The sequence below is a fragment of the Diachasmimorpha longicaudata genome, chromosome 2 (assembly GCF_034640455.1).
Source record: "Diachasmimorpha longicaudata isolate KC_UGA_2023 chromosome 2, iyDiaLong2, whole genome shotgun sequence".
In the NCBI taxonomy this organism is placed as follows: Eukaryota; Metazoa; Arthropoda; class Insecta; order Hymenoptera; family Braconidae; genus Diachasmimorpha; species Diachasmimorpha longicaudata.
In genome coordinates this window covers 9,387,994-9,409,603 of record NC_087226.1, presented here as the reverse complement: position 1 = coordinate 9,409,603, position 21,610 = coordinate 9,387,994, and the positions used below count along the sequence as shown (strand labels likewise).

General features: G+C 39.3%; 8 protein-coding genes across 13 annotated transcripts; 4 read left to right on the top strand and 4 right to left on the bottom strand.

The window, feature by feature from the left end:
- Window positions 1–523: 523 nt before the first annotated feature.
- LOC135173033 (tetratricopeptide repeat protein 39B-like) lies at window positions 524–4,818 on the top strand. Of its 4 annotated transcripts, none has more exons than XM_064139611.1 (10): window positions 524–727; window positions 1,540–1,580; window positions 1,660–1,688; window positions 1,776–1,956; window positions 2,033–2,165; window positions 2,793–2,925; window positions 3,054–3,219; window positions 3,375–4,096; window positions 4,173–4,406; window positions 4,478–4,818. In XM_064139611.1, exons 2-10 carry the CDS (start codon window positions 1,554–1,556, stop codon window positions 4,599–4,601), a joined length of 1,749 nt encoding a protein of 582 aa, XP_063995681.1. In that variant the 5' UTR covers window positions 524–727; window positions 1,540–1,553; the 3' UTR covers window positions 4,602–4,818. The 4 variants fall into 4 exon arrangements, with proteins under 4 accessions (XP_063995681.1, XP_063995679.1, XP_063995680.1 ...); XM_064139609.1 differs by having other exon boundaries at window positions 524–919; XM_064139610.1 differs by lacking the exon at window positions 524–727 and adding an exon at window positions 926–1,116.
- Window positions 4,819–4,948: 130 nt separating this feature from the next.
- LOC135173031 (importin-9) lies at window positions 4,949–8,956 on the top strand. The gene is made up of 4 exons (XM_064139606.1): window positions 4,949–6,220; window positions 6,417–6,667; window positions 6,772–7,015; window positions 7,162–8,956. The coding sequence occupies exons 1-4, from the start codon at window positions 5,263–5,265 to the stop codon at window positions 8,805–8,807; spliced, it is 3,099 nt and encodes a 1,032-aa protein (XP_063995676.1). The 5' UTR covers window positions 4,949–5,262; the 3' UTR covers window positions 8,808–8,956.
- Slip1 (SLo interacting protein 1) lies at window positions 8,777–12,208 on the bottom strand. Its single transcript, XM_064139608.1, has 3 exons — window positions 11,624–12,208; window positions 9,347–11,335; window positions 8,777–9,217 (listed from the first exon to the last, which is right to left on the bottom strand). The coding sequence occupies exons 1-3, from the start codon at window positions 11,642–11,644 to the stop codon at window positions 8,957–8,959; spliced, it is 2,271 nt and encodes a 756-aa protein (XP_063995678.1). The 5' UTR covers window positions 11,645–12,208; the 3' UTR covers window positions 8,777–8,956.
- Window positions 12,209–12,338: 130 nt separating this feature from the next.
- Window positions 12,339–13,610, bottom strand: LOC135173035 (BLOC-1-related complex subunit 6). Its single transcript, XM_064139615.1, has 3 exons — window positions 13,331–13,610; window positions 12,725–13,258; window positions 12,339–12,644 (listed from the first exon to the last, which is right to left on the bottom strand). The coding sequence occupies exons 1-3, from the start codon at window positions 13,466–13,468 to the stop codon at window positions 12,432–12,434; spliced, it is 885 nt and encodes a 294-aa protein (XP_063995685.1). The 5' UTR covers window positions 13,469–13,610; the 3' UTR covers window positions 12,339–12,431.
- Window positions 13,611–13,623: 13 nt separating this feature from the next.
- On the top strand, window positions 13,624–15,870 carry LOC135173039 (GTP-binding protein Rit2-like). 2 transcript variants are annotated; one of them, XM_064139618.1, is made up of 6 exons: window positions 13,624–13,869; window positions 13,965–14,014; window positions 14,077–14,212; window positions 14,352–14,408; window positions 14,488–14,561; window positions 14,797–15,870. In XM_064139618.1, exons 3-6 carry the CDS (start codon window positions 14,092–14,094, stop codon window positions 15,223–15,225), a joined length of 681 nt encoding a protein of 226 aa, XP_063995688.1. In that variant the 5' UTR covers window positions 13,624–13,869; window positions 13,965–14,014; window positions 14,077–14,091; the 3' UTR covers window positions 15,226–15,870. The 2 variants fall into 2 exon arrangements, with proteins under 2 accessions (XP_063995688.1, XP_063995689.1); XM_064139619.1 differs by having other exon boundaries at window positions 13,624–13,895.
- A 155-nt stretch (window positions 15,871–16,025) lies between these two features.
- Window positions 16,026–17,529, bottom strand: LOC135173037 (uncharacterized). Its single transcript, XM_064139616.1, has 4 exons — window positions 16,963–17,529; window positions 16,584–16,875; window positions 16,424–16,496; window positions 16,026–16,342 (listed from the first exon to the last, which is right to left on the bottom strand). Exons 1-4 carry the CDS (start codon window positions 17,127–17,129, stop codon window positions 16,155–16,157), a joined length of 720 nt encoding a protein of 239 aa, XP_063995686.1. The 5' UTR covers window positions 17,130–17,529; the 3' UTR covers window positions 16,026–16,154.
- Window positions 17,269–18,567, bottom strand: LOC135173038 (uncharacterized). Its single transcript, XM_064139617.1, has 3 exons — window positions 18,162–18,567; window positions 17,536–18,102; window positions 17,269–17,461 (listed from the first exon to the last, which is right to left on the bottom strand). The coding sequence occupies exons 1-3, from the start codon at window positions 18,226–18,228 to the stop codon at window positions 17,388–17,390; spliced, it is 708 nt and encodes a 235-aa protein (XP_063995687.1). The 5' UTR covers window positions 18,229–18,567; the 3' UTR covers window positions 17,269–17,387.
- Window positions 18,568–18,734: 167 nt separating this feature from the next.
- LOC135173034 (hsp90 co-chaperone Cdc37) lies at window positions 18,735–20,486 on the top strand. Of its 2 annotated transcripts, XM_064139614.1 has the most exons (4): window positions 18,735–18,911; window positions 19,118–19,251; window positions 19,318–20,295; window positions 20,385–20,486. In XM_064139614.1, the coding sequence occupies exons 1-3, from the start codon at window positions 18,879–18,881 to the stop codon at window positions 20,270–20,272; spliced, it is 1,122 nt and encodes a 373-aa protein (XP_063995684.1). In that variant the 5' UTR covers window positions 18,735–18,878; the 3' UTR covers window positions 20,273–20,295; window positions 20,385–20,486. The 2 variants fall into 2 exon arrangements, with proteins under 2 accessions (XP_063995684.1, XP_063995683.1); XM_064139613.1 differs by having other exon boundaries at window positions 19,318–20,486.
- Window positions 20,487–21,610: the final 1,124 nt, after the last annotated feature.

The window sequence follows — 21,610 nt, the reverse complement described above, 5'->3', positions numbered from 1 at the left end:
GTTATATAGAAAATATATGAGAAAGTAACGAGACTCTTACGAGCAGTATAAACGGGTACAAAACTAGTACAAGTGATAGAATTAGTGGAAGAGGATTGACTGGATCGGAGTACATCGGTAACTCCTACCAGAAGGAGGGGGGGGGGGCTCCGTTTGTACTTGTTCAACTGTACAAATGATCAACTGTACAGAGAATTTTCAAACGTTGAGAGCACCACTGTGCAGGGATTCAACTGTCGAGACAAAAAGGTAAGCTGTACATGTAGCGCTGGGTCCACATGTACAGCCTAGCTTTTTGTCTCAACAGTTGAATCCCTGCACAGTGGTGCTTTCATCGTTTGAAAATTCTCTGTACAGTTGATCATTTGTACAGTTGAACAAGTACGAACGAAGCCTCCCCAAGTGACCGACAGAAACCCCAGGAGTTGCCTGTGTCTGGAGTAAGGTACTAGGATACTGCCCGGCATCAGACTACCTTTCTCACTTTTTACATGTTTTTTTCCTTCCCAACTATCGTTTATTCCTCAGGTCTCGTACATGTGGGTCAATAGTAATAGAGCCATCATTTCCTATCAGCGATTCTAGACTATCATTAAATAATTGTACTTGTCTGTCAGTTCGAGTCGCCGGATGCAACTGGATGTATCTCGAGGAATGTGAATTAGACATAAAACAAATCAAGAAAGTCGAACTTTGAAGAGAAGATTTTAAAATGAAAGGATCAAATGTGAGTCAGTGATTGTTTTTATGTACTTGACAGGCGTTATTTGTTTGAAGCGAGAGCACATTAAGAATTGGGAATCGGCGGAGAGAAAGACCGAAGAAGTGGTGGTAATCGGGCTTTTGTAGTCCAAGTACTGGACACGATTTGGCTAGCGGCGATCAGTACGACCAGTACTGTCGACTGTCAAACAGTTCAGTACGTCACTTTGTATTTACACATGTATACATACTATACCGTTTTTGGTAATTAGATTATCGGATTTTTTTAACATCTATTTCGCGTTATGATTCGAGGATAATATTAAGAGTTGTGGATTTAATTTTATATCAGCAAAACCGTAATTTACGCTTTGAAAACCAGTTTATTTCCTGGTGGATTCATCAATACATAATGTAAGTCGCTAATGAGAGGATAAAACTTCATTAACGCAAGGTAGCTCTTGCGATGGGTTTTTTCTTTATAGAAACAATATTCTTGATGATTTATTCATAAGTGAAGGTTCCGTGTATTTTTCATTCAACATAGTTTTGCAGTTGCTGGTGACAGTAATTTGTTACTTAGTGGGTTTATTTAAACCGACTATTCTTATCAGTCTGTTGGTGTTCTTTGCAATATTTCCCCCTTAACTGCTGATATTCTCTACGATAATAAATGTCTAAGGAGGACACTCTAGAAATTAAATCTTGACTCATGAATTTCTCCTTGCCCGTCCAGAGATGCGAAATTATAGAGAAAGTTCAGTAGAACTGTTGGTCCTTTCTTCTATGTAGGATATTTTAAAGTGATGGAAATTGAATTGTCATTATTTTTCGTAGCTTAACCAGCAACAATGTCCGACGTCGAAGGAGAGGATGAGGTACAGTGATATTTTATGGGTAATTTAACATGATAATTATCTGAAATTAACGGAAAATTTTGTTTTTTATGGTTTACAGTTTCAAGATGCACAGGAAACTATCACGAGGTATATAAACGATGATTTTTTTTCGTTTAATAATTGAGAAATGCGTAGGTGGATGTGAATATAAACATTGAAAAATTTTGCATTCAGACCGACTACTATGGACTTGGATAGAGCGATAGATGAAGCAGAGAAATCGATAAATTTGTTTTTTAATAATGATTTTGAGAGTGCTAAAAAAATTCTTGAGCCTTGGGCGGACACGAGTATGTATCACTCCCTGGGAACAGCTATTTTTGCTTGTATTGAGGCGTTCTTGACAGTCGAGCAGGTAATCAATCATCGATAATCATTTGTAATTTCATTCTTTCGAGTATTGAAGATGAATTAATCTGATATATTCCCAGCAAAGTATAGCCAAACTCTCAGAGGCTTTAAAGCTATGCATGAATGTATGCTCCAAGCAACGTCGTCACGTTACTCTCCCACAATATATTGGAAAAATGGTCACGAAAACTAATTATGACAACTATACAGATGGTGAGATCATTAAACATTCTTTACGATGCATGCAACAGTGCGGAAAAATATAGTAACGAGGAATCGTTCGTTGTGACTGTTAAGGTCTTCAGGGTCATAAGTGTTTTTTTTTCGAGTATAAAATGAATCGGGAGGGGGGGCAACATCAAAAATAAAATAACATGCTCTTTATCGAAAGTTCAATCTCAGAAATCTTGTTGATCATTTCTTAAATTTTTGGTCTTAAAAGGGGAACAATGACATTTTTATGGTGACAATGATTCGAAATTCCTAACGTTTTTATACCGATATCTATATAAAGATCAATGGCCGAGCTCTGTCAGTTACCCAAAAAAATAAAATCGTTTCTAACGGATTTCAAATCATTTGGGACAGGAAGAAATGATTCAACAGTTATTTATCAGTCATCGTAGATCTGACTTTCACAAAAAATTTCCGTTGATTGTTCTCGGCAAATTCATGAAGCATAAAAAAAAAGAAAAATCAAAACAACTTAATGATCTTTCTATGATCACGATAGATCTACTAAGCTCATGTTAATGACTGCAGACCATCAAATGCGATAGTAATTCACAGATAAATAAGTAGCATGATGGGAATGATAGTGAAACCGATTGATAATTGCAGAGGAGGTGCATGCGGAACTATGCTATGCTGAGTCCCTGCTATTGAAGGCGATGCTTACGTTTATCGAAGACGAAACGCTGGTCAGCTTCGTCAAAGCCGGATTGAAAATTCGCACTTGCTTTTTCATATATAAGTAAATAAAAGTTGCAATTCTAATGCGAATGCCATGATGAATTCAATCTCATGATGACTTTTTCATTTCTCTGACATTGGACTTAAGAATTGCGTGTGAAATAATTATCTCTTTACGTGAATTTGCAGAGAGTGCCTCATAATTTTGAAATCACGCAACTGGACGAATGAAGCACACAGATTGCACTTTGAGAGTGGTGTCCGAATGGGTATCGGAACATTCAATCTTATGATATCTTTGCTACCAGGGAGAGTTATCAAATTACTCCAGTTTATTGGATTCTCCGCTGATAAGGTAATTCATTTATCTGAAGATTATTTTTGCTATAATTCCATAATTTAATGATAAGCTAATGTGGACATTCGAGTTATTGTTAACGCTTTATCATTAATTCGACTATTGATGACAATCTCACATTATTATTAAATATTTTAAAATGCACCTGATAGGAATATGGACTGAGGGAGCTACAATTGGGGTATAACGAGAAACGAGGAATGCGCCAAGTCTTATGCGTAATAACACTATTGTCCTACCATCTGATAGTGACATTTATTTTAAGCCACACAGATGGTGATCTTGACTTTTGCAAAGAAGCACTTGATGAGCAACTGGATCTCTACCCAAATAGCGTATGGTTTTTATTCTTCAAGGGCCGCCTTGAGTTTACACAGGGAAATATGGATGAATCCATAGAGTGGTACAAAAAATCGTGGAAAAGCCAGGAAATGTGGCCCCAGTTTCACCATTTATGCTTCTGGGAGCTCATGTGGGTGCACTGCATCAAACAAGAGTGGGATGAGGCTCTTTTCTATGCAATATCACTGGCTGAAAAATCTAATTGGTCTCGAACAATATATCTGTATCAGCAGGCTGCAATTATGATTATGAGAAAACCAGATGCCAAAAGCTCTGATCGTGATTGCATTAGTAATCTCATGATGCAAGTACCAACGTACAAACAGAGGATAGCTGGCAAATCTCTGCCAATGGAGAAATTTATATGCAAAAAATCGGAGAGATATTTCTCACAGAGTAAAACTCTAGTCGTGCCTATTTTCGAATTAATGTTCCTATGGAATATTTTCCGTATTGCCGGTAAACGTAAGGAGCTCATTATGAGTCTGTACAAGGCTATTGAGAATGAGGAGAAGTCTCTGAAATCCAGTTCGTGAGTTGATTCCTTATGAATTGACAATGAGATAATTATTCTCAAAACGATTACGAGAACGGGTTTTTTTTCACAGAAAGACCGACTATGATGCAGATAATACCGCACTTCTGTTGCTGCTCAAGGGTGCATGCCTGCGGCTAATGGATCACCCTTTGCTGGCAGAGGATTGCCTCAGGCAAATTATCAAGATGGAGAAGCAAATAAAGGAGGATACGTACTTGGTACCCTATGCTGTTGTCGAGCTGGCGGTTCTGGCGCGGGACAACGGCGATATTGCCACCGCTATTGCCCTCCTCGAGGATGCCAAGTAAAGTTTCATACATTGTCGAATGAGGGGGATAGAAAGTTCCCAATCCATTAACTCTCCATTTGTTTCAGGCGTAATTACACTGGATATTTTCTCGAGTCACGTCTGCATTTCCGAATCCACGCAGATTTGCTAGAATTGAACAATAAGAAAGTTGGTAATGGGACGATGATTGAGGTTGCTGAAGAAGCTTAAGAAGCTACAAAAGCTGTACTGTCAGAGCTGATTTCTAATAGTACTGTCAATTAAAAGTACTTTCGTATTGAAATGCAATTATTCGATATTTGGGACCTATCATAATGTTGTTTTCATAATTCCATTATTGTAATTTAAATTTATAGTAATGTGTGATGGGCCGAGATCTATTAAAAAACCAAATATTATGTATTATAATATAGTGTATATATATGTATCAGGAGAGTATGATTCATTATTTACATCCCCTGGCTGAAATATTCGAGAGCAAGTCAATTGCAGAACGATAAGTCGACACTTACGAATATTCATAATTATCATAAAACCACATGGCTAGCGTCACTGCGCGCGCGGTCTACATCCGGCATCCGGCGAGGTACATACAGTAGTATATAGTGTCGGCAATTACTGCACCAATTTAATTTCTTATCACAAATCAGTAATAATATATTAAAATCCTTTTCTAATCGATCAGAAAAACATTGAATTAACAAATACTGATTGCAATCACACATCATAGATTAGAAGTCTACATCCACTGATAATTGATCAGAAACATATAGTCATCTTTGAAACTAACCTCCTTCAATAGGACAATTCCCTCCAATTCGATAGAATAGTATTTTTCAATGGCCTGACGAGACACCGAAAATCATAAACAATGTCGACAAGTCCGACTTCCCGAGACGTCGAAAACTCCTTGAAGGAGGCTCTGTACGAAACTCTGAACGGTATCCTTTCGCCGCACCGAGAGACTCGGCAGGCAGCAGAGCAGAGGATTCAGGCTCTGGAGGTAACCGACGAATTCGGAATACATCTGACTGAATTCGTGGTAGACAGAAATGGGTCCCTGGAGATAAGACAGTTGTCATCGGTCCTGTTGAAGCAGTATGTCGAGACCCACTGGTCCCCAGAGGCTGAGAAATTCCGGGCCCCTGAGCTGAAGCACGTGACCAAGGAGAGAATCAAGGAACTTCTGCCTCTCGGACTTCACGAGAGCATTAGCAAGGTCAGGGCATCTGTTGCATATGCAATCTCAGCAATTGCTCACTGGGATTGGCCTGAAAATTGGCCAGGATTGTTCGACATTCTGGTGAACTGTCTTAGTGGAGAGAGCGAATTCGCAGTTCATGGGGCAATGAGAGTTCTCAGTGAGTTTACCAGAGACCTGACTGACACTCAACTTCCCAATGTTGGACCTGTTATTCTACAAGAGATGTACAGAATATTTCAGAGTGATAATCAGTACTCGATAAGAACAAGGGGTAGAGCTGTGGAGATTTTTGCAACGATCACAGGGTTAGTCGCCTCCACTGGGGTTTATCAGAAGGAATTCGTCCGGCAATATCTCCAGCCGGTCATTCCAATGTTCTGTGAGAAATTTATCAAGTACTTGACGGAACCCAATGGCCCTACCTGCGATATAGGGCTTAAGACGGATATTATTAAGGCTGTTAACTGTCTGGCTTCGAACCTGTCCAAGTATGTGGCTAATTATCTACCTCAAATATTGCCGCCTATTTGGGATACTCTCGTGCAGAGTGCTAAGATTTATCAAGAGGAGACCGTTAATGGACGAGACGATGAGGATATTGAGGAGAAACAAGTTGATTCTGATGGTAATGATTCATTAAAATTCCATTGATTTTTACTGACTATTGGCGACGTTGTCGGGTATCAATTCCATTTATTAATTGACGATATCTCATAAAGTCAACTTGGTTTTTCTCTGCTTCAGAGACCCGATTTTCCAAATATTTTTCTAACGTATTTGTTCACAATGAAAATTTCTTTTTTTTACCACTTCTTTTTTAGGTGAAATAATCAATTTCAATAATCTCATCATCGCGATTTTCGAATTCATCCAGAGCTTGATGGACAACAAAAAGTTCTCAGGGCTTCTCACCAATCTCACTGGTGAAACAATGTACTACTTAATAATATTCATGCAAATAACGGAGGAACAGATTGAACTCTGGGCCACAAACCCCAGTCAATTCGTCGAGGAGGATGATCAGTGTGCCTTTGCCTATAACCTTCGGATATCAGCGCAGGAATTACTCTCTGTAAGTATCCACAAACCGGGTTTCATTGCATTTTCTTAAAAAGAGAATCCAAGCGAAAAAGTTATTTTGTGCGGTCTGATAGCATCAAGATATATCGTCTACAGGCTCTGATCCAGCGCTCGGAGGAGGATTCGGTGAATGCAATCTGTGAAGTTGTTACAAGGCATATTGAAGCCGCTAATTCCATGAGAGCAACTAATGAGAACTATTGGAAGCTCTCAGAGGCAGCTATTTTTGCTCTGAGCATTGCTAAGGACGACCTCGTTGAGAAATTGGAAATTGGAAGTGTTCAATTTGATATTGCCGGGTTTTTGGATCGCGTCATATTGGCAACACTCAATGATTCAAGTAATTAATTGATAAACATTTTTATACCTATATTTTTTTTAGATACGCGATAAAATTTTATAGAGAGAAATTTTAGATTGTCGCTCTTCCATGTCGGTAATCTTCATGAAATTAATTGAAGAAATTGCCTTTTTATTTGGACACAGGTGCTCACCCTTTTCTCCTGGGTCGCTGTCTCTGTCTAGCAGGCAGATGTGCCAGGCAAATTCCCCCGGAGGTCATGCCTCGTTTTCTTGAGGCAACAGTCAATGGACTTCAGGAAAACCAGCCTATTTGCATTCGAATTAGCTCTGTCCGAGCAGTTTACTGGTTCTGCGAGGCATCCACCGACCCAAATACCCTCATAAACAATGTCGTAAGGCCTCAGCTGTCACCAATGTTCCAAGGGCTGTTCAATCTTGTTGCAAATCAGCCGACGACAGAAATTTTAATCCTGGTTATGGAGACATTTGCAGTTCTTATCTCCCTGGACAAGAGCTTCACAGCCAGTGTTGAAGAAAAAATTGGCCCTCTAACTATAGCTGTCTTCGTGAAATACCACAGTGATCCAGAGATACTGTCAATCTGTCAAGATCTCTTCAAAGAACTGACAGAAAATCCTGAATGCATTGAGCCCCTCCAAACACGCCTGATACCAACGCTCGTCAGCATGATGACAGGAAGTCCTGATAAATCTGCAGATGAAGGAATCAAAGGCGTCGCTCTAGATGTTCTCCAAGTACTAGTGCAATTTTCTCCTCGTAATTTGAGCAATGCTCTAGTGGAAAGTGCATTTCCAGCAGCTTGCCACTGCATAATGAACTCTGATGACAATGGCACCCTTCAGAGTGGTGGAGAAGTTATACGAACTTATTTATCAGTAGGGGCAAGACAAGTCATTGATCACCGTGATAACGAGGGTCTTACTGGGCTGCACTACATTCTTCAGATCGTTGCCCAGTTGTTAAATCCTCAATCCAGTGAATTCACAGCTACGTTCGTGGGAAGATTGGTAACAACATTGATCAGAAAGGTTGGAAATAGCCTGGGTGAGAACCTAGACCTCCTCTTGAAAGCTGTTCTCAGTAAAATGCAGAGAGCTGAAACTTTGACAGTCATGCAGAGTCTACTCATGGTTTATGCTCACTTGATCAATACTGAGTTTGATGCTGTTCTCAATTTTTTGTCAACAGTACCAGGACCAACGGGGCAGAGCGCGCTCGCTTTTGTTCTTGTCGAATGGGTGGCAAGGCAGCATTCTTTCTTTGGCAATTACGACAGGAAAGTGACGATTGTTGCTTTATCAAAAATTCTGGAGCATGGAGTCACTAATGATGACGCCAGACTCAATGAGATCATGGTGAAAGGAGATGAAATCTTTTCACCGACTGAAGCTGGTGTTCGTACAAGGAGTAAGACACAGTCGCGACCATATCAATGGACAACCGTACCCATTCTCGTTAAGATTTTTAAACTCATTATTAATGAGATTTCCAATGATATGGAGGCTGTTTGCCCTCTCAATCAGGAGCCAAAGGATTCTGATGATGAGGAGCTTGAAAATGAGGATGATATTTTCATAAACCCTGGCAATGAAGTGGATTTGTTGAGACTTACGGATGAAGATGAAGAGGAAGACGACCCTGATCTTCTTCAAGATTCAATCTATCATCTGAACCTTAATCAATATCTTAGAGATTTTCTCACAAATTTTTCAAACCACCACTGTTTTCCAGCATTCACACAACATCTGAATCCAAATGAAGGAAAAATTCTTAATAATCTGGGAATTACTTCAACATTCATTCAGTAAATACTTTCCCATCGTTTGCGATAATAAATGTTCACCAAGTGATGTTTTTTTTTCTACTATTATGTACATTCTTATCAATATATTAGAATACATACCGGGATTAAAAATGAAAAAACATTGATAATAAATGCTTAAAATAGTTTTGGCAATTAGACTGTAGTTACTGAGAGAAGACCTATAATTGGCTTTCCATTGGCTCCACAGTGATCATCAATTTTTTGAGTATTTATCAGTCCCGGATCTTGACTGAATTTTCGACTCTCTTTTGTTTCATCCACATGATCAGAATTTGTTAATTCGTAAGACTGCGGTTGCTTCATTTGCTGTTTTATTGTTGCCTGACGTTGTTTGCGGAGACGAGCTTGCTCTAAGTGTCGTTTTCGTTCATCTTTGGTCCAATATCTTCCAAGCTGCAGGAAAGATAAGAAAGAGGGGATATTAATCTACACTATTAGAAAAAAAATGATCAGGAACACCAGAATTCACCAAGTTCAACCGTTGGAAGTGTAAGAAGTAGAAAAAAAAAGATAAACTCATACTTTTATCTCAGAAACTGTATCATCCTCAGTTGTAAGTCCGGCTCTCTCTTCAGAAATCTCCAGTGTTCTGTTGCCCAACAATCGACTTCTTACTGGTCGCCTAACAATGTACCTCGTTCCATCGGGTCTTCGTTTCACCTTCCATTCCATCCTCGGATCGCACTTATCCTCCGGTAAGTTAAGAGTATTCACTTGACGAACCTGTTGACTACCGATGAAGTGATATTGAGTCAAATTGGGTGCCCTAAATTTACCCCTCGACTTTGAGTTTCTCACTCTCGTCTCTTTATTGCTGACATTTTTCCTATTAAGTGCTTGTGTGAATATCTGCTGCTGCAGCATCATCGTCTGCTCGAGATTATCAACATTAGTGTACATAATGCCAGAGCCACTAGAATCTTTATCCCGATTATCCCAAGAGCTTCGATTATTCGTGAAATTCTGTTGGTAATGGCGTTGATGGTAATATTGATAAGGAGTCTGGTACTGGTGACGATTTGTGCTGTGATAATAACAGGAATTTGGTTTCTTCTCTTCCTTATCAGGAGTGATTTGAGGATTTATAAACTGTGGAGCAGAGAGGGAAGACTGAATCGTGCGAATCACCTGATTTTCAGCAACATCGCAGGAAGGAGGGGGTCTACTGCGGCATGTTGCTGTGGAAACCAGAGTACTCGTGTAAGTATTGTCCGAGGGACAGAGAACCAGCGTACTCCCTCTGAGCTCTCGAGGGTCCTTATGCAGTTCCAGAACTAAAGGATTACTGTGACAAGATTCTCCAGTATTGTAGGCACTCGACGAGTCCTTCTCTTCGATTGAACTACTACTCTTTGATGATTTACTTCGGTGATCATGACATACCTCATTTCTTCGAAGATTCAATTTACTCTCGTAGGGAGAGGAGTAAATTGGCTCGGTGTCGCTCTCTGGAATAGTCTCGTAGATGTGTTCACTGTCACTCCCAGCTTCTCGAGGCTTCCTACGTTTTCCACTGATACTCAATTCATCAATTTTCTTCATCGACTCCCTTAGGTTCTCCCCGTAATTGGAATTTTTCTCTGTGATAAAGTCCTTATTCGACCCGTGGGAGTTTTGAGAGGAGCACGTGGATGATGAAGTGTTCATATTCAAGTTCGTGGTGTTGATGGTGAGACTGTGAGATGGCACTGGTGGTGGAGATGATCTAAAGGCCCCTTCGTTGTGCTCATTGTCACCGAGTCCTGAAGCCTCGTACTGACGTTTTTGCTGTTGAAGAAGAAGCTCTATCATGCTGTTCTGGTACGCTGGGATGTTATCAGAAAATAATGGAGACGACGTCTGATGGTAGAGGCATCGACTCACTAGAATGACTACAGTATTCTTCGTTTGTGCGAAGACCCTCTCAGTCTGCTCTTTACTCTCGATGTCTTTCCCGTTCACCTGAAGGATCTGATCACCCTCTCGAAGTCTGCCATCTCTTGCTGCCAAACTGTCCTTGGCTATTTCGGAGATGTAGACCTCAGCAGCTTCAGTATTGTCTCGATCGTATGAGTAATTGTAGCAGACTGTCAAGCCCAGTTTCTCAGTACTGGCGCTTTTTCTCAGTGTCACTTCCTCAAAATAAACATCCTCATGGACTTTGTAATCCCGGAGTTGGTGCGGGTCAACGGAATTCGAGAAGATCTCATCGAATTCCTCAACCTCTTCAACGTCATCCCCGTCGTTCTCTTCATTCTCAAAGTCGTATTCTTCTCCATCCTCAAACACGTAGTAATTCTCATCGTAGTCTTCATTAATCAGCCCTCCCAGATCTGTTTGAACTCCTGTTGAAACACTACAAGACAATTTTTTCTGCTCTGATGACTCTGATCTGCATGTCGTTGTTTCGGCGTGTGATATTGGCCTCGCTGATTGTTTTCGCAATACCTGGATCGTTATGGGCTCTTGGGCAGTTTCAAAAGACCGCACAACATCTTCGTGACTAGAATTGGAAACATCTCGACCGTTCACCTGGAAGAAGAGGCAGATTACTATGCGCTTTTTTTTATTAATTTTTTTTCTTTCATTTGTATTTCGTGATTTTTATAATGAAGCTGAAATTGCGGACAGAAACGAAAATGTAAAAAATATCTTGTAAATTTTTATTAAATGATTATTATAAATTTAAAAAATGCATTCAAACGATTATCTGACTCTTGACTCCTGAAAAATGTTTTCCATAATAATTTTTCCCTTCGAACATTCCGCTAGTGTCAGCTACATATTTTTATAATCATTTCCACCCGTCTCTGCACTTACCGATAGAATAACAAAGTCCATGGTTGTGTTTAACTCCTCTTCTAGTTGTCAAGTCAGTGTCGCACAGACAATAAAAACACAATCGGGCTCATTATCAGGGGGATTGAAAAATTCGAAATATGCAAAGAATACTGGTGAGTAATAAATGAATGAGATGTTTTAGGTTTGGCTAGGACTACATATGGCGTCCTTGTAATGAGGTTACTCGTCATGAGTATATTCCCTTTTCAGCCCTTTGAATTGAATTTCCACTGGTATCCGGAGAATTCTCATCGTAATTGACGGAATTTTACGATGGAATGCAGTCACAACCGTAAAACTTTACTCGATACATTCACGACAGCATAGTGGTGATAATGAGAAAATGGAGAAAAACTTGGTGTATGAACTCGATACAGTCTCAACCTCAACTGAGCCTGTGCCAGTGCGGTTTGGAGTCTTTTGTGCAGCCGCCCATCTCACGCTCCAGGCAAATGGTACATGAAGGAATGTCACGTTAGGCTACTGACCGACTAAACAAAGACAGATGGTCATCCAAGTGTCGATAAAATCTCTCTCGTTTTTCATGCACATATGTACATGCACATGTGTAAATGAATATCTGATGAAAAAGGTTTTTCAAAGGGAAGTGTCTGCAATGGACAATGACAGTTTAATCAACGTTGTCATTATTTCACTAATATCCGCTGATCGTGAATTAATTAACGTCGAGGAGGATGATTAAGGAAATTTATTATTTCAAAAATAGTGAGGAGTGTTATAACGAATATCGATGTTACTCGATCGAGTTAATACTTCAGATATGTATTCATAGGTTCATTGTCCCCTCAAATAAATCTAGTAATCGTTTCATTTCCTTCACTTGCTCAGCTAGTTTGTAGATGGGGCCCATGGATTTTGATAGCTCCTCGCATTTTGCCATTAATTGATACATCGATTTAATATTATGGTCTACTGCATCACAGGTTTTGCAAACGGCGTCTCTGTATGTTTCTAAACAATCTACAGTAACAGCTGAGGCCTACAACGATAAAAGACATTCATTAACGGAACTTCTCACGTTATTGTCACAATAAATAATGAAAAATATTGATAAATTACACTGTGGAGAATAGCTGCTAAATTCTCAGTCAGTGAGTCAACAGAAGTAGCTATTTTCCTGGCTTCCATCTCGAGTTCATTGAGTGCATTGTGATCAGGTAATGGTAACTGTGGATTTAATGCTTGTCTGTATAAACAAGGAGTTGAACTTCTCGAGCCTGGGAACGACGGGGTTTCTCCCTTCTTCGTAACAGGACTCGACAGCTTTATTTTATTCTCCAAATCTTCAGCAACAAACAGCACCATCTCCCCCTCCTGCATGACAGTCCCCTCCAGTCGTAAATACCCCATGGCTTTCCTATACCCCGGGAGATCTGGGCCCTCCTCCTCTTCCTCAGGGCTACCCTCGGGGCTTTTTAAATTTAGCATGTGTGGCCTGTCAGCCAGGGCATCGATTTTCCTCATTCGTTCGTCTGTCATGAATTCGTCGTCATCGATATCCGGGGATTCTACCAGCGAACGGAGTTCTGAGATCGGCGGAGAGGACTGAGAGTCAAAGGAGATTTCGGAGTACGAGGCGGTCATCTCCTGGGGCTGAACGACAATCATTGAAAATATTAAAGAACTTTGACACTATGAATGAGGCTTTTTAACATCTAACCTTACTCGGTCTTCGTCGAAATCCATCGGTGCTATTTTATAGGAATTTTGAGGTTGACTCATTCTGGCTGGAACATCTGGCTCCTCATCCATTCTTGTTTCACTAGCAGTATTTCTTTCACCACTTGACGTTGACCGGGACATTTGACTCCGCTGGGTAGAAATTTTGGAGCAATGTTTTTGAAATAAATGTCAAAGGATCGAAGTCAAACGTCATTGAGGCGCTGCTGATCGTGACATGCGTATCAATCTGTGTATGCGCGAGAGAATCGTTCGTATGGAATATTCGTGTATGAATAAGTGTAGGTGGAGTATGTAAACTAGTGGGCAGTGACTTGACTGATGAGTGCTATGGTATTTTGGAGATTTTTAGGGAATCCATGATTTAGTTTTTTTTAAACCGTAAATTCGGCCGGTTTATGCCGTTAAATATATTGTTAGATAGTTGTGTTGTTATTCGTAGGCACATGCTCCCAATTTTGGAGCACTCTGGACTCGTCGCTCCGTTTTACGGAGGCAACAGTCCCCACCCTTATAAAATTCAAGTATGCCGTTTAATCAATAAATTTTGGTAATTTATACCTGCATTTTTGCTTGTTTATAATGCATAAAACGGTTAATTGAATTTAAATTGTTGCAGATGGACTGCAGGTGAGCTCCGGACATCTGCCTGTTTGTCGAATTATTTATGTGAGTGTTCCGATCAAATCGTTATGAGAATTTTTTAGGGATGTGATGATTTATCTCAACAGATTAGTGGATTAATCATGACTTCCGATGCGGGGCAAAACGGGAAGAGCCAGGCAGGACAGACTGGTCAAGTTACTGCTAGAGTACCGAGGATCTATAAAATTGTTGTTCTTGGGGATGGAGGTGTTGGAAAATCAGGTAAATTCCAATTATGAGGGCCAAAAATTCATGAAATTCCCGATAGAAATCCAAGAGAATCATTCCTACAAATTTTTTTCGATGATCGAAACAACTGATTGAATTTATAGATTTTTCAATGCACTAATGAACTTTCTAGCTGTTACGCTCCAATTTGTGAGTCACAGTTTTCTGGATTACCATGACCCGACGATTGGTAAGACTTGCATTCTTCCAATAAGCCATTGGCAATTTATATTATTGAATCACTATAATTCATTCACTTTAAAAAATAGAGGATTCGTATCGGCAGCAGGCAGTTATTGACGGTGAGCCAGCCCTTTTGGATATCCTGGATACCGCAGGCCAAGTGTGATATCAAATATTTTTGTTAACTGTCTCTAATTCTGTACACTGAGAGAAAAAAGTTCTTACTCAAGCAAGAGTCATTATTCATATTTGAGTCTTTCAATTTCTAATCAAAGAATTTTTTTTAACGGTAATTTTTGTATTTACAATTTTTTATCCAACAAAGACTTGCTTGAGTGATGTTCCTTATTCTCTCAGTGTAGATCTGCCACATCAATACGGAATTATAATTGCAGGTCGAGTTCACCGCAATGCGAGACCAATACATGAGATGCGGCGAGGGTTTTATGATTTGTTACTCCGTAACAGATCGCCACAGTTTTCAGGAGGCACTCGAATATCGAAAACTAATTTCTCGTGTGCGAGCCAATGAAGACATTCCTCTGGTTCTCGTTGGTAATAAATTCGATTTACAGTCGCAACGAAAAGTCTCCACAGAAGAGGGCAAATCACTGGCTGATCAACTGGGCTGCCCATTCTACGAAACATCAGCGGCACTACGACAATTCATCGATGATGCATTTTATTCCATCGTACGACAGATACGAAATAAAGAACGAAATCGTGAGACAGCTAGAAAGCGAAGTCGATGGCGAAGGCTTCGGTCAATTTTCGCTTTCATATTTCGTAGGAAGAATAGGAACACATCACACTACTCTCCTTAACACTCGACACGATTATTTTTTGTTTGATAATCTTGCAGAGAATTTTACGCTTAGAATGTTTGCGCATTGATTTAGCTTATAGACGAATTGTTAACGGTACTATTCATTAATTATTACCATTGATAGGCAAGGCTGGGGCAAAATGGACACTTCTAATGTTTGTTAATTAATTTTGCATTCTAGTCTCATCACGTAGACGAAGAAATGTTTTAATCGTGATAAAATGGTTTAATTTCATTGAAAAGTGATTTCATTCAACAACGTTCAAAGAAAAATAAAAAGTGTCCATTTTGCCTGACTCGCTTCTGTAATCCCTTGTGTTATTGGTGTTGTACTTATGAGAGAATATGCGAGTTTGAAATTATTACAATGTACATAGGAATAAGCAAGGATCAGTTCTGTTCTAGTCATAAATTGAGCATTTCAGTTGCAGAGAAATATCTATTAATGTTGAATAGTATAGGAACTTGTTTTTTTTTAATCGAATGAATGTATCTTTTTATACAAAAAAAAATATTCGGCAAATTGAAATGAGTAAATGATGGCATCTATTTAACATTTAAACTAAACAACCTCGAGCTTCATGATTTACTCTAAATTTAAAAGATGTAAACATACCAAAGCTAACGTAAACCAGTATTAATACCACAAACATTTTTCCATAATGAAATTGATGATCAATTAACAACGAATAGATAAAGAATTCATTGAATATACAATCCTGAAGTTTTTTAATGAAATAGAGGATAATTTATGATGTCGAGACAATACTCCATGGAAACATAATATGCTTGTAGGCATTTAAAAAAAATCACCACGTATTTATTTCATATCATTGTTAAAACAAGGTATATTTTTAGAACAATGTAGAATGAACAAATAAAACTGTTCTTATTAATTTACACAATTCGTTAATTCATACGTACGGTTCATTGTTTACTGGATTTTTGAGTTACCATCGCGTCCTTTACAATGTGATTGTAGATAGAGTCCTGATTAAGTTGAGATGGGCTTTGACGTTTCGAGGGTTCTATAACACCTGCCGGCTCGTCGTCAATTTCATCAGCCGTGTCAGCATTATTTTCGTCCACGAGAGAGTTCAGATTATTCCCCAATGCTTAGAAATTATTTTCTTCATTACTTACATATCAGTGAGTGGAATCATTTTTCCCCTAACGTAGGTAAATAGAAAACTTACCTTCTGGCTCTTGTACACCTTGTGCTGCTTTACCAGTGCACGTTCGATTGAGATTATTCAGTTCAATTTTAATCTGAAAAATGCATCGAAATGTTTATAAATGCATCGAAAAAAGAAGTCTGTGAACTTATCGAATTTTGGGAATTGATTAAAACCCCACTTTGTCTAAATCAGCGTGAAGTTTTTGTGCCTCTTCTCGTTTAACATTCAATTGCTCGTCAATAGTGTCTTTATCAAGTCTCAAGGCTGCTAATGCAGCATCCTTCGTCGAGCCCAATTGTCTCATGGACTCTAGCTCACTGTTACAGAATGCTCCTGAATTAGTCAACTCATCGTTACTCCTTCTCAGTTCATTTTCTCTGACGTGTAATGAAGCTATTGTCTCCTGAGACTGTTTAAATCGGAGTTCCAAGTTGGATACTGATGTGTCACATTTTTCACGTTCTTCCAGACTTCATGACAAATAAAACAATAACAGATAAATATTTATCTTCCGTTAAATAAATTATTAATGAATAAAACAAAATTCTGATGCTCACCTAATTTTAATCTCTGCACGCATCTGATCAATCTGCAGGAGGAGTTCATTTTTCTCTGTGGAGAGACCCCACCAATTGCACGTCAACAGAAAACATATTAATAGAAGAACAGCAACAACACTAGTCGGACATCGTCCTCCACCAACTCGCATTGAATCAAGTGCCATTGAATTATTTATTCACCCTTGATTGAATAACTAATTCCACCTAACGAATTACGTATCAGCCATAACCTCAAAGCCCTGATAATTCGAGACTTCAACCGAGCATTCAAATTTTTATATTTGCTGCCACGTTTACACTCACATTCTCCAATAAACTACACAGCTGTAAAAAATTAACCCTAAAATGCGCTGATCAGCAGCACTGAGTAACAAAAACCGGTTTTTCAATGGTCAACATTGGAGCTGATGGTTTATTCATTGTTATCCCCGGGGAGAACGAAAATTGTGGAGCATCGCATTAACTGCTGGCACTTCGAGATCTCCCACTGTGTGAGCTTTAATCAAGAGGAAAAATGTTTTTAAATATCAAATCAAGTTATTGTATTTGTATACTGATAAGAACACGTACGCGACTGGTCGATAAGCCTTTCCATGTAACGCTTCCGTCCCCAGGACGGTCGACTCGCAATGGAAACTTTATGTTTTCCTTTAAGTCTGCATTGACATAACTCTTTAATATTGTCATTTTCCTCTGAATTAGTTTCCTGCATCAGATCATCTATTTCGTTGATTATAAAGGTCTCGTCGTCGTTCACAATCATATTGAAATCCGCAGTTTCAAATAGATTTTTCAACAGGGGTACGTCACTGGAAATTCCGTAGTACCCTTGAATCAATGTCTCGCCAACCTCTTGAATTGCAAAGTATTCGTGCAAGTCTCCACTGGTTGTTGTATAGATTTTCCCCAAGTGTTCCTCAGTATGTCCTGAATTCGTTTCAGTTGATGTAAAAAATTTGGACCAATTGTCCAAAGTTTTCATACATTCTTTAGAATTTTGTGGGACTGATTTTCCAAGAGAAGTCATCAATAAATTTTTTTGCAAACAGAAAATTAAGATCTTCATGTACTTCAGCTGTAGTTCCATGTCAGCGATGTCCTTTATTTTTTCAATCCATGCGTTTGCGACAGATTTTTCTATTTTCAAAGAAGTAATGTGCTAGTTTTTTCAATTAACGGAGGACGAATTATTTTACCTTTATCATTTTCTAATCCAGAGATCAATGCCTCTGTGATATTTAAAAAGAAGGGGACACTGTCCATGGCAACAAATTGATACTAAAATTTCAACCAGTTAAATCTGCCGGCTAAACTTAAAATATCTACCTTCGGGCAAGCACATACAGACACCCAAAAATATCGAAAACATCACCTGGGAAATTGAAGCCTGCAAACTACGACAAGAGATGGTGTCAGGGGTTATCTAATGGCTTAGTCGATCAGATAGTATACTCTCGCTTGACGAAAAAGCCAATGAGAACTTCCTGTTGAATATTTTCTATTTGATTTTATTTGCAAAAACGTGGCTAGCTAGACTGGGAGTCTTTTGGCTGTAGGAGCCACGAGAAACGAGAAAATCAATTTTAAAACATTCCCGGGGCCTTAGGAGAATCGCAAATGGCTGCCCCAAATGGCACGCCACGTTCTCTGTGGTAATGCCTTACCAACAGACACGTTCACCATCGTAGTTCATGCACCACCGCTACGAAATTTTGCAGTTGAAGTGACTCCATAACTGTCAGCTATCTCCCCTATAATCTCTGGCAAAGAAATAAAAACCGAACGGTACGCGCCGATAACCAAGATTGGGGCACAGTAGTTATCAAATTAGCAGTATTTCAGAATTCCTCGATATTATTTGGAGAAAGAGTGATAACAGAATTTCTCTAATATACCATAATAAACAGGATAAAATGGTTGACTACAGCAAATGGAAGGACATAGAAGTGAGTACGAATCGCCGAGTGACAAGATAGAATTTTCCAGAATGCCAACACTATTTTCTTTCCCTAAAGTCATTTCAATTTGCTTTTGCGACGAGGGAATCTATTAATTAATTTAATATTCGCATGTATAACTTATCAATCCAGTGCTTTGGCAAGTTGCCTTCATGTCAAGGTAGAAACTACTTTTAAACATTGTCAATCCTCAGATTTCAGACGATGAAGATGACACTCATCCAAACATTGACACACCATCGCTCTTTCGCTGGCGTCATCAAGCTAGAATGGAGCGAATGGAGGAGCGAAACCGAGAGAAGCAAGAATTAGAAAAAAAGAAAAATGAGTGAGTCATTAAGTTCATTGAAAAAATGACCCTAAGGCCATTCAATTAACACCCCAGATTTTTCAGAACACTTCAAAAGCTCAAGGAAACAAAGCAAAAAATAGAGAAGTTGGAAAAGGAGGAAGTAAAGTCTGAAGACTTGGAGTCAATGAAGAAAGCCCTTCAGGCGTTGGAACTCGAGGAGATGAAGGTGAAGGAAAAAGAGCAAGAATTAGTGAAAAAAGACAAACTCACTCCCTGGAACGTCGACACAATTGCTCAACCTGGCTTTGCAAAAACCGTGATCAATACACAACCTCGTAGAAAAGACGATGATGCAGATCTGCCCGACGACGTCAGGGAACAAAGGATGAAGGACTTTGTTAAGGAGAATGAGCAGAAACTGAAGAAATTCGGAATGCTGAGGAAGCACGACGACAGTAAAGCCTATCTGCAGGAGAATCCTCAGTTAGTCTGCGAGAACACCGCTAATTACTTAGTCATCTGGTGCATCAACTTGGAGATGGAGGAGAAACATGATTTGATGGAGCATGTGGCACACCAGTGTATCTGTATGCAATACATCCTCGCATTATCAGCACAACTGGACGTAGATCCACGTGCCTGCGTCGGATCATTTTTCAGTCGTATTCAAATAGCCGAAGTCGAATACAAAAAATCGTTTGATGATGAATTAACAGCTTTCAAAGATAGAATTCGCAAGCGAGCTGCTGAGAAAGCTGCCCAACTCATTTTAGAGGTTGAGGAAGAGGAAAGGAAGGCGAGACTGGGACCAGGTGGCCTTGACCCTGTTGAAGTCTTTGAGAGCCTCCCAGAGGCACTGCAAAAGTGCTTCGAGAGCCAAGATATTCCACTACTACAGAAAACTATTTCAGAAATGCCCGAGGACGAGGCAAGATATCACATGAAACGATGTATTGACAGTGGGCTATGGGTGCCGGACGCCAACAGCAAAAAAGGCGAACCGGAGAAACCTGTCTACTCCGAAGCTAAAGATGTACCAACACCTGATCCTGAATGATTGCCAATGCCAGAGCTTCACTTGTAATGATGCATTTTTCTATTTAATCCGAAATTTATCTGTGAATTCCTTTTTGTAAATTTTTGAATTGATTTTTTTCTTTCAATTTCAGACAGGAGAATTTTAAATGAAATTATATTCTCTGTTACTCGTTATTGTAGACGTAAATAATGCAAATCATCTGGTGATAATCAATAAACAAACTCTACAAACATTGACAGAGTAATTTGGGCTTTTTGAACGTACAATCGATGTTTCTACGCCAAGTAAGCTGATATCTCGTCACATGTGAACACAGATACACAGATAATTTCAAGATTTTTTGTCAAAGCCATTCTGAAGGTCAAGAACAAGTGGATTTTCCCACTTCTACTCTGGTGATTTTCTATGCCTGCACTTTGAAATTTTCCGGTTACTTGTTTATTACAAATTGGATGCACAATTTTTTGGACTTATCTGATTATCTGGTCTCGAATATCTATGAAAAGCAGGGGATACTAACCTCACCCTAACTCTTATGCGCGACATTGGACCACGAGATTCAGCGTGCGCATCACCGGAAGTTGTCGAGTTGTCGTCTATCGAGCGCCCCTACCTTTCCTCCTTTTCCGTCGAGGTATTCCGAAGGCTCTTGGGTAAAGTTTTTAACTCTTGTCATTTTCAATCGTCTCTTGCTATCCACAGTGCTTGGTAAATCATTAAGATTGTTTCCACCGTATTGTTGATTGCTCAGCGTCCAGTTGGGACATTTGCCTGGTATTTATCGCTTGATTTTTCACTTCAATCGGTTAAAATAAGGTACCGATTTCCTGTTCTCCTTGCTATGTCGCTGTATAAAAACCATTACCACGCGGTTTCATGTAGCTATGGAAAAATCTAAAATTTCTCAATATTATGCTCGTTCTCAAAAAGTGATAATTTATTTTTCTCAGGCAATCCCAGTCTATGAAACGGAGCAAGTGATTCTCCTGTGCTTTGGAGTAATCATTTATCAATTACAAGGTTACGTCATATACCACTACCTAGCGCTTGGCTTTTCTCATTTTTACTAGTTGTAAGTGTTTTTCATCCTCTATAAACTATAGTATACATCACCAGCATAATTTTATCGCTCTGGTATTTGGGAGTAATAACAGTTATCTCCAAAAAAAATGGCATCTCCATCATTTAACAACTTATTTTCTTCTCTCTTCAACAATTGCGCATGAACACCTCTACTTTGTTCGTAATATAACGTATATATATATATGCATGTATATAGAAGAGTGGCTTCTGGGTAGAGTTACTTGTAGAAATCAAAATGGCAGACGTTTTAACTCATGAAACAACTTTTCCTTA

Coding starts and splice junctions, on each gene's coding strand:
- LOC135173033 (XM_064139611.1), top strand. CDS start 1,554: ATGTCCGACGTCGAAGGAGAGGATGAG. Junction 1,581..1,659: donor ACGTCGAAGGAGAGGATGAG/GTACAGTGATAT, acceptor TATGGTTTACAG/TTTCAAGATGCACAGGAAAC. Junction 2,926..3,053: donor ACTTGCTTTTTCATATATAA/GTAAATAAAAGT, acceptor GTGAATTTGCAG/AGAGTGCCTCATAATTTTGA.
- LOC135173031 (XM_064139606.1), top strand. CDS start 5,263: ATGTCGACAAGTCCGACTTCCCGAGACGTCGAAAACTCCTTGAAGGAG. Junction 6,221..6,416: donor GAAACAAGTTGATTCTGATG/GTAATGATTCAT, acceptor CTTCTTTTTTAG/GTGAAATAATCAATTTCAAT. Junction 7,016..7,161: donor GGCAACACTCAATGATTCAA/GTAATTAATTGA, acceptor ATTTGGACACAG/GTGCTCACCCTTTTCTCCTG.
- Slip1 (XM_064139608.1), bottom strand. CDS start 11,644: ATGGACTTTGTTATTCTATCG. Junction 11,336..11,623: donor TGGACTTTGTTATTCTATCG/GTAAGTGCAGAG, acceptor CTCTTCTTCCAG/GTGAACGGTCGAGATGTTTC. Junction 9,218..9,346: donor ATACAGTTTCTGAGATAAAA/GTATGAGTTTAT, acceptor TCTTTCCTGCAG/CTTGGAAGATATTGGACCAA.
- LOC135173035 (XM_064139615.1), bottom strand. CDS start 13,468: ATGTCCCGGTCAACGTCAAGTGGTGAAAGAAATACTGCTAGTGAAACA. Junction 13,259..13,330: donor TGGATTTCGACGAAGACCGA/GTAAGGTTAGAT, acceptor ATTGTCGTTCAG/CCCCAGGAGATGACCGCCTC. Junction 12,645..12,724: donor TAGCAGCTATTCTCCACAGT/GTAATTTATCAA, acceptor TTATCGTTGTAG/GCCTCAGCTGTTACTGTAGA.
- LOC135173039 (XM_064139618.1), top strand. CDS start 14,092: ATGACTTCCGATGCGGGGCAAAACGGGAAGAGCCAGGCAGGACAGACT. Junction 14,213..14,351: donor TGGAGGTGTTGGAAAATCAG/GTAAATTCCAAT, acceptor TGAACTTTCTAG/CTGTTACGCTCCAATTTGTG. Junction 14,562..14,796: donor TCCTGGATACCGCAGGCCAA/GTGTGATATCAA, acceptor TTATAATTGCAG/GTCGAGTTCACCGCAATGCG.
- LOC135173037 (XM_064139616.1), bottom strand. CDS start 17,129: ATGGCACTTGATTCAATGCGAGTTGGTGGAGGACGATGTCCGACTAGT. Junction 16,876..16,962: donor CGTGCAGAGATTAAAATTAG/GTGAGCATCAGA, acceptor TTTGTCATGAAG/TCTGGAAGAACGTGAAAAAT. Junction 16,343..16,423: donor AGGTGTACAAGAGCCAGAAG/GTAAGTTTTCTA, acceptor ATAATTTCTAAG/CATTGGGGAATAATCTGAAC.
- LOC135173038 (XM_064139617.1), bottom strand. CDS start 18,228: ATGGACAGTGTCCCCTTCTTTTTAAATATCACAGAGGCATTGATCTCT. Junction 18,103..18,161: donor TGGATTAGAAAATGATAAAG/GTAAAATAATTC, acceptor CTTTGAAAATAG/AAAAATCTGTCGCAAACGCA. Junction 17,462..17,535: donor AAGGCTTATCGACCAGTCGC/GTACGTGTTCTT, acceptor TCTTGATTAAAG/CTCACACAGTGGGAGATCTC.
- LOC135173034 (XM_064139614.1), top strand. CDS start 18,879: ATGGTTGACTACAGCAAATGGAAGGACATAGAA. Junction 18,912..19,117: donor GCAAATGGAAGGACATAGAA/GTGAGTACGAAT, acceptor GTCAATCCTCAG/ATTTCAGACGATGAAGATGA. Junction 19,252..19,317: donor TTAGAAAAAAAGAAAAATGA/GTGAGTCATTAA, acceptor CAGATTTTTCAG/AACACTTCAAAAGCTCAAGG.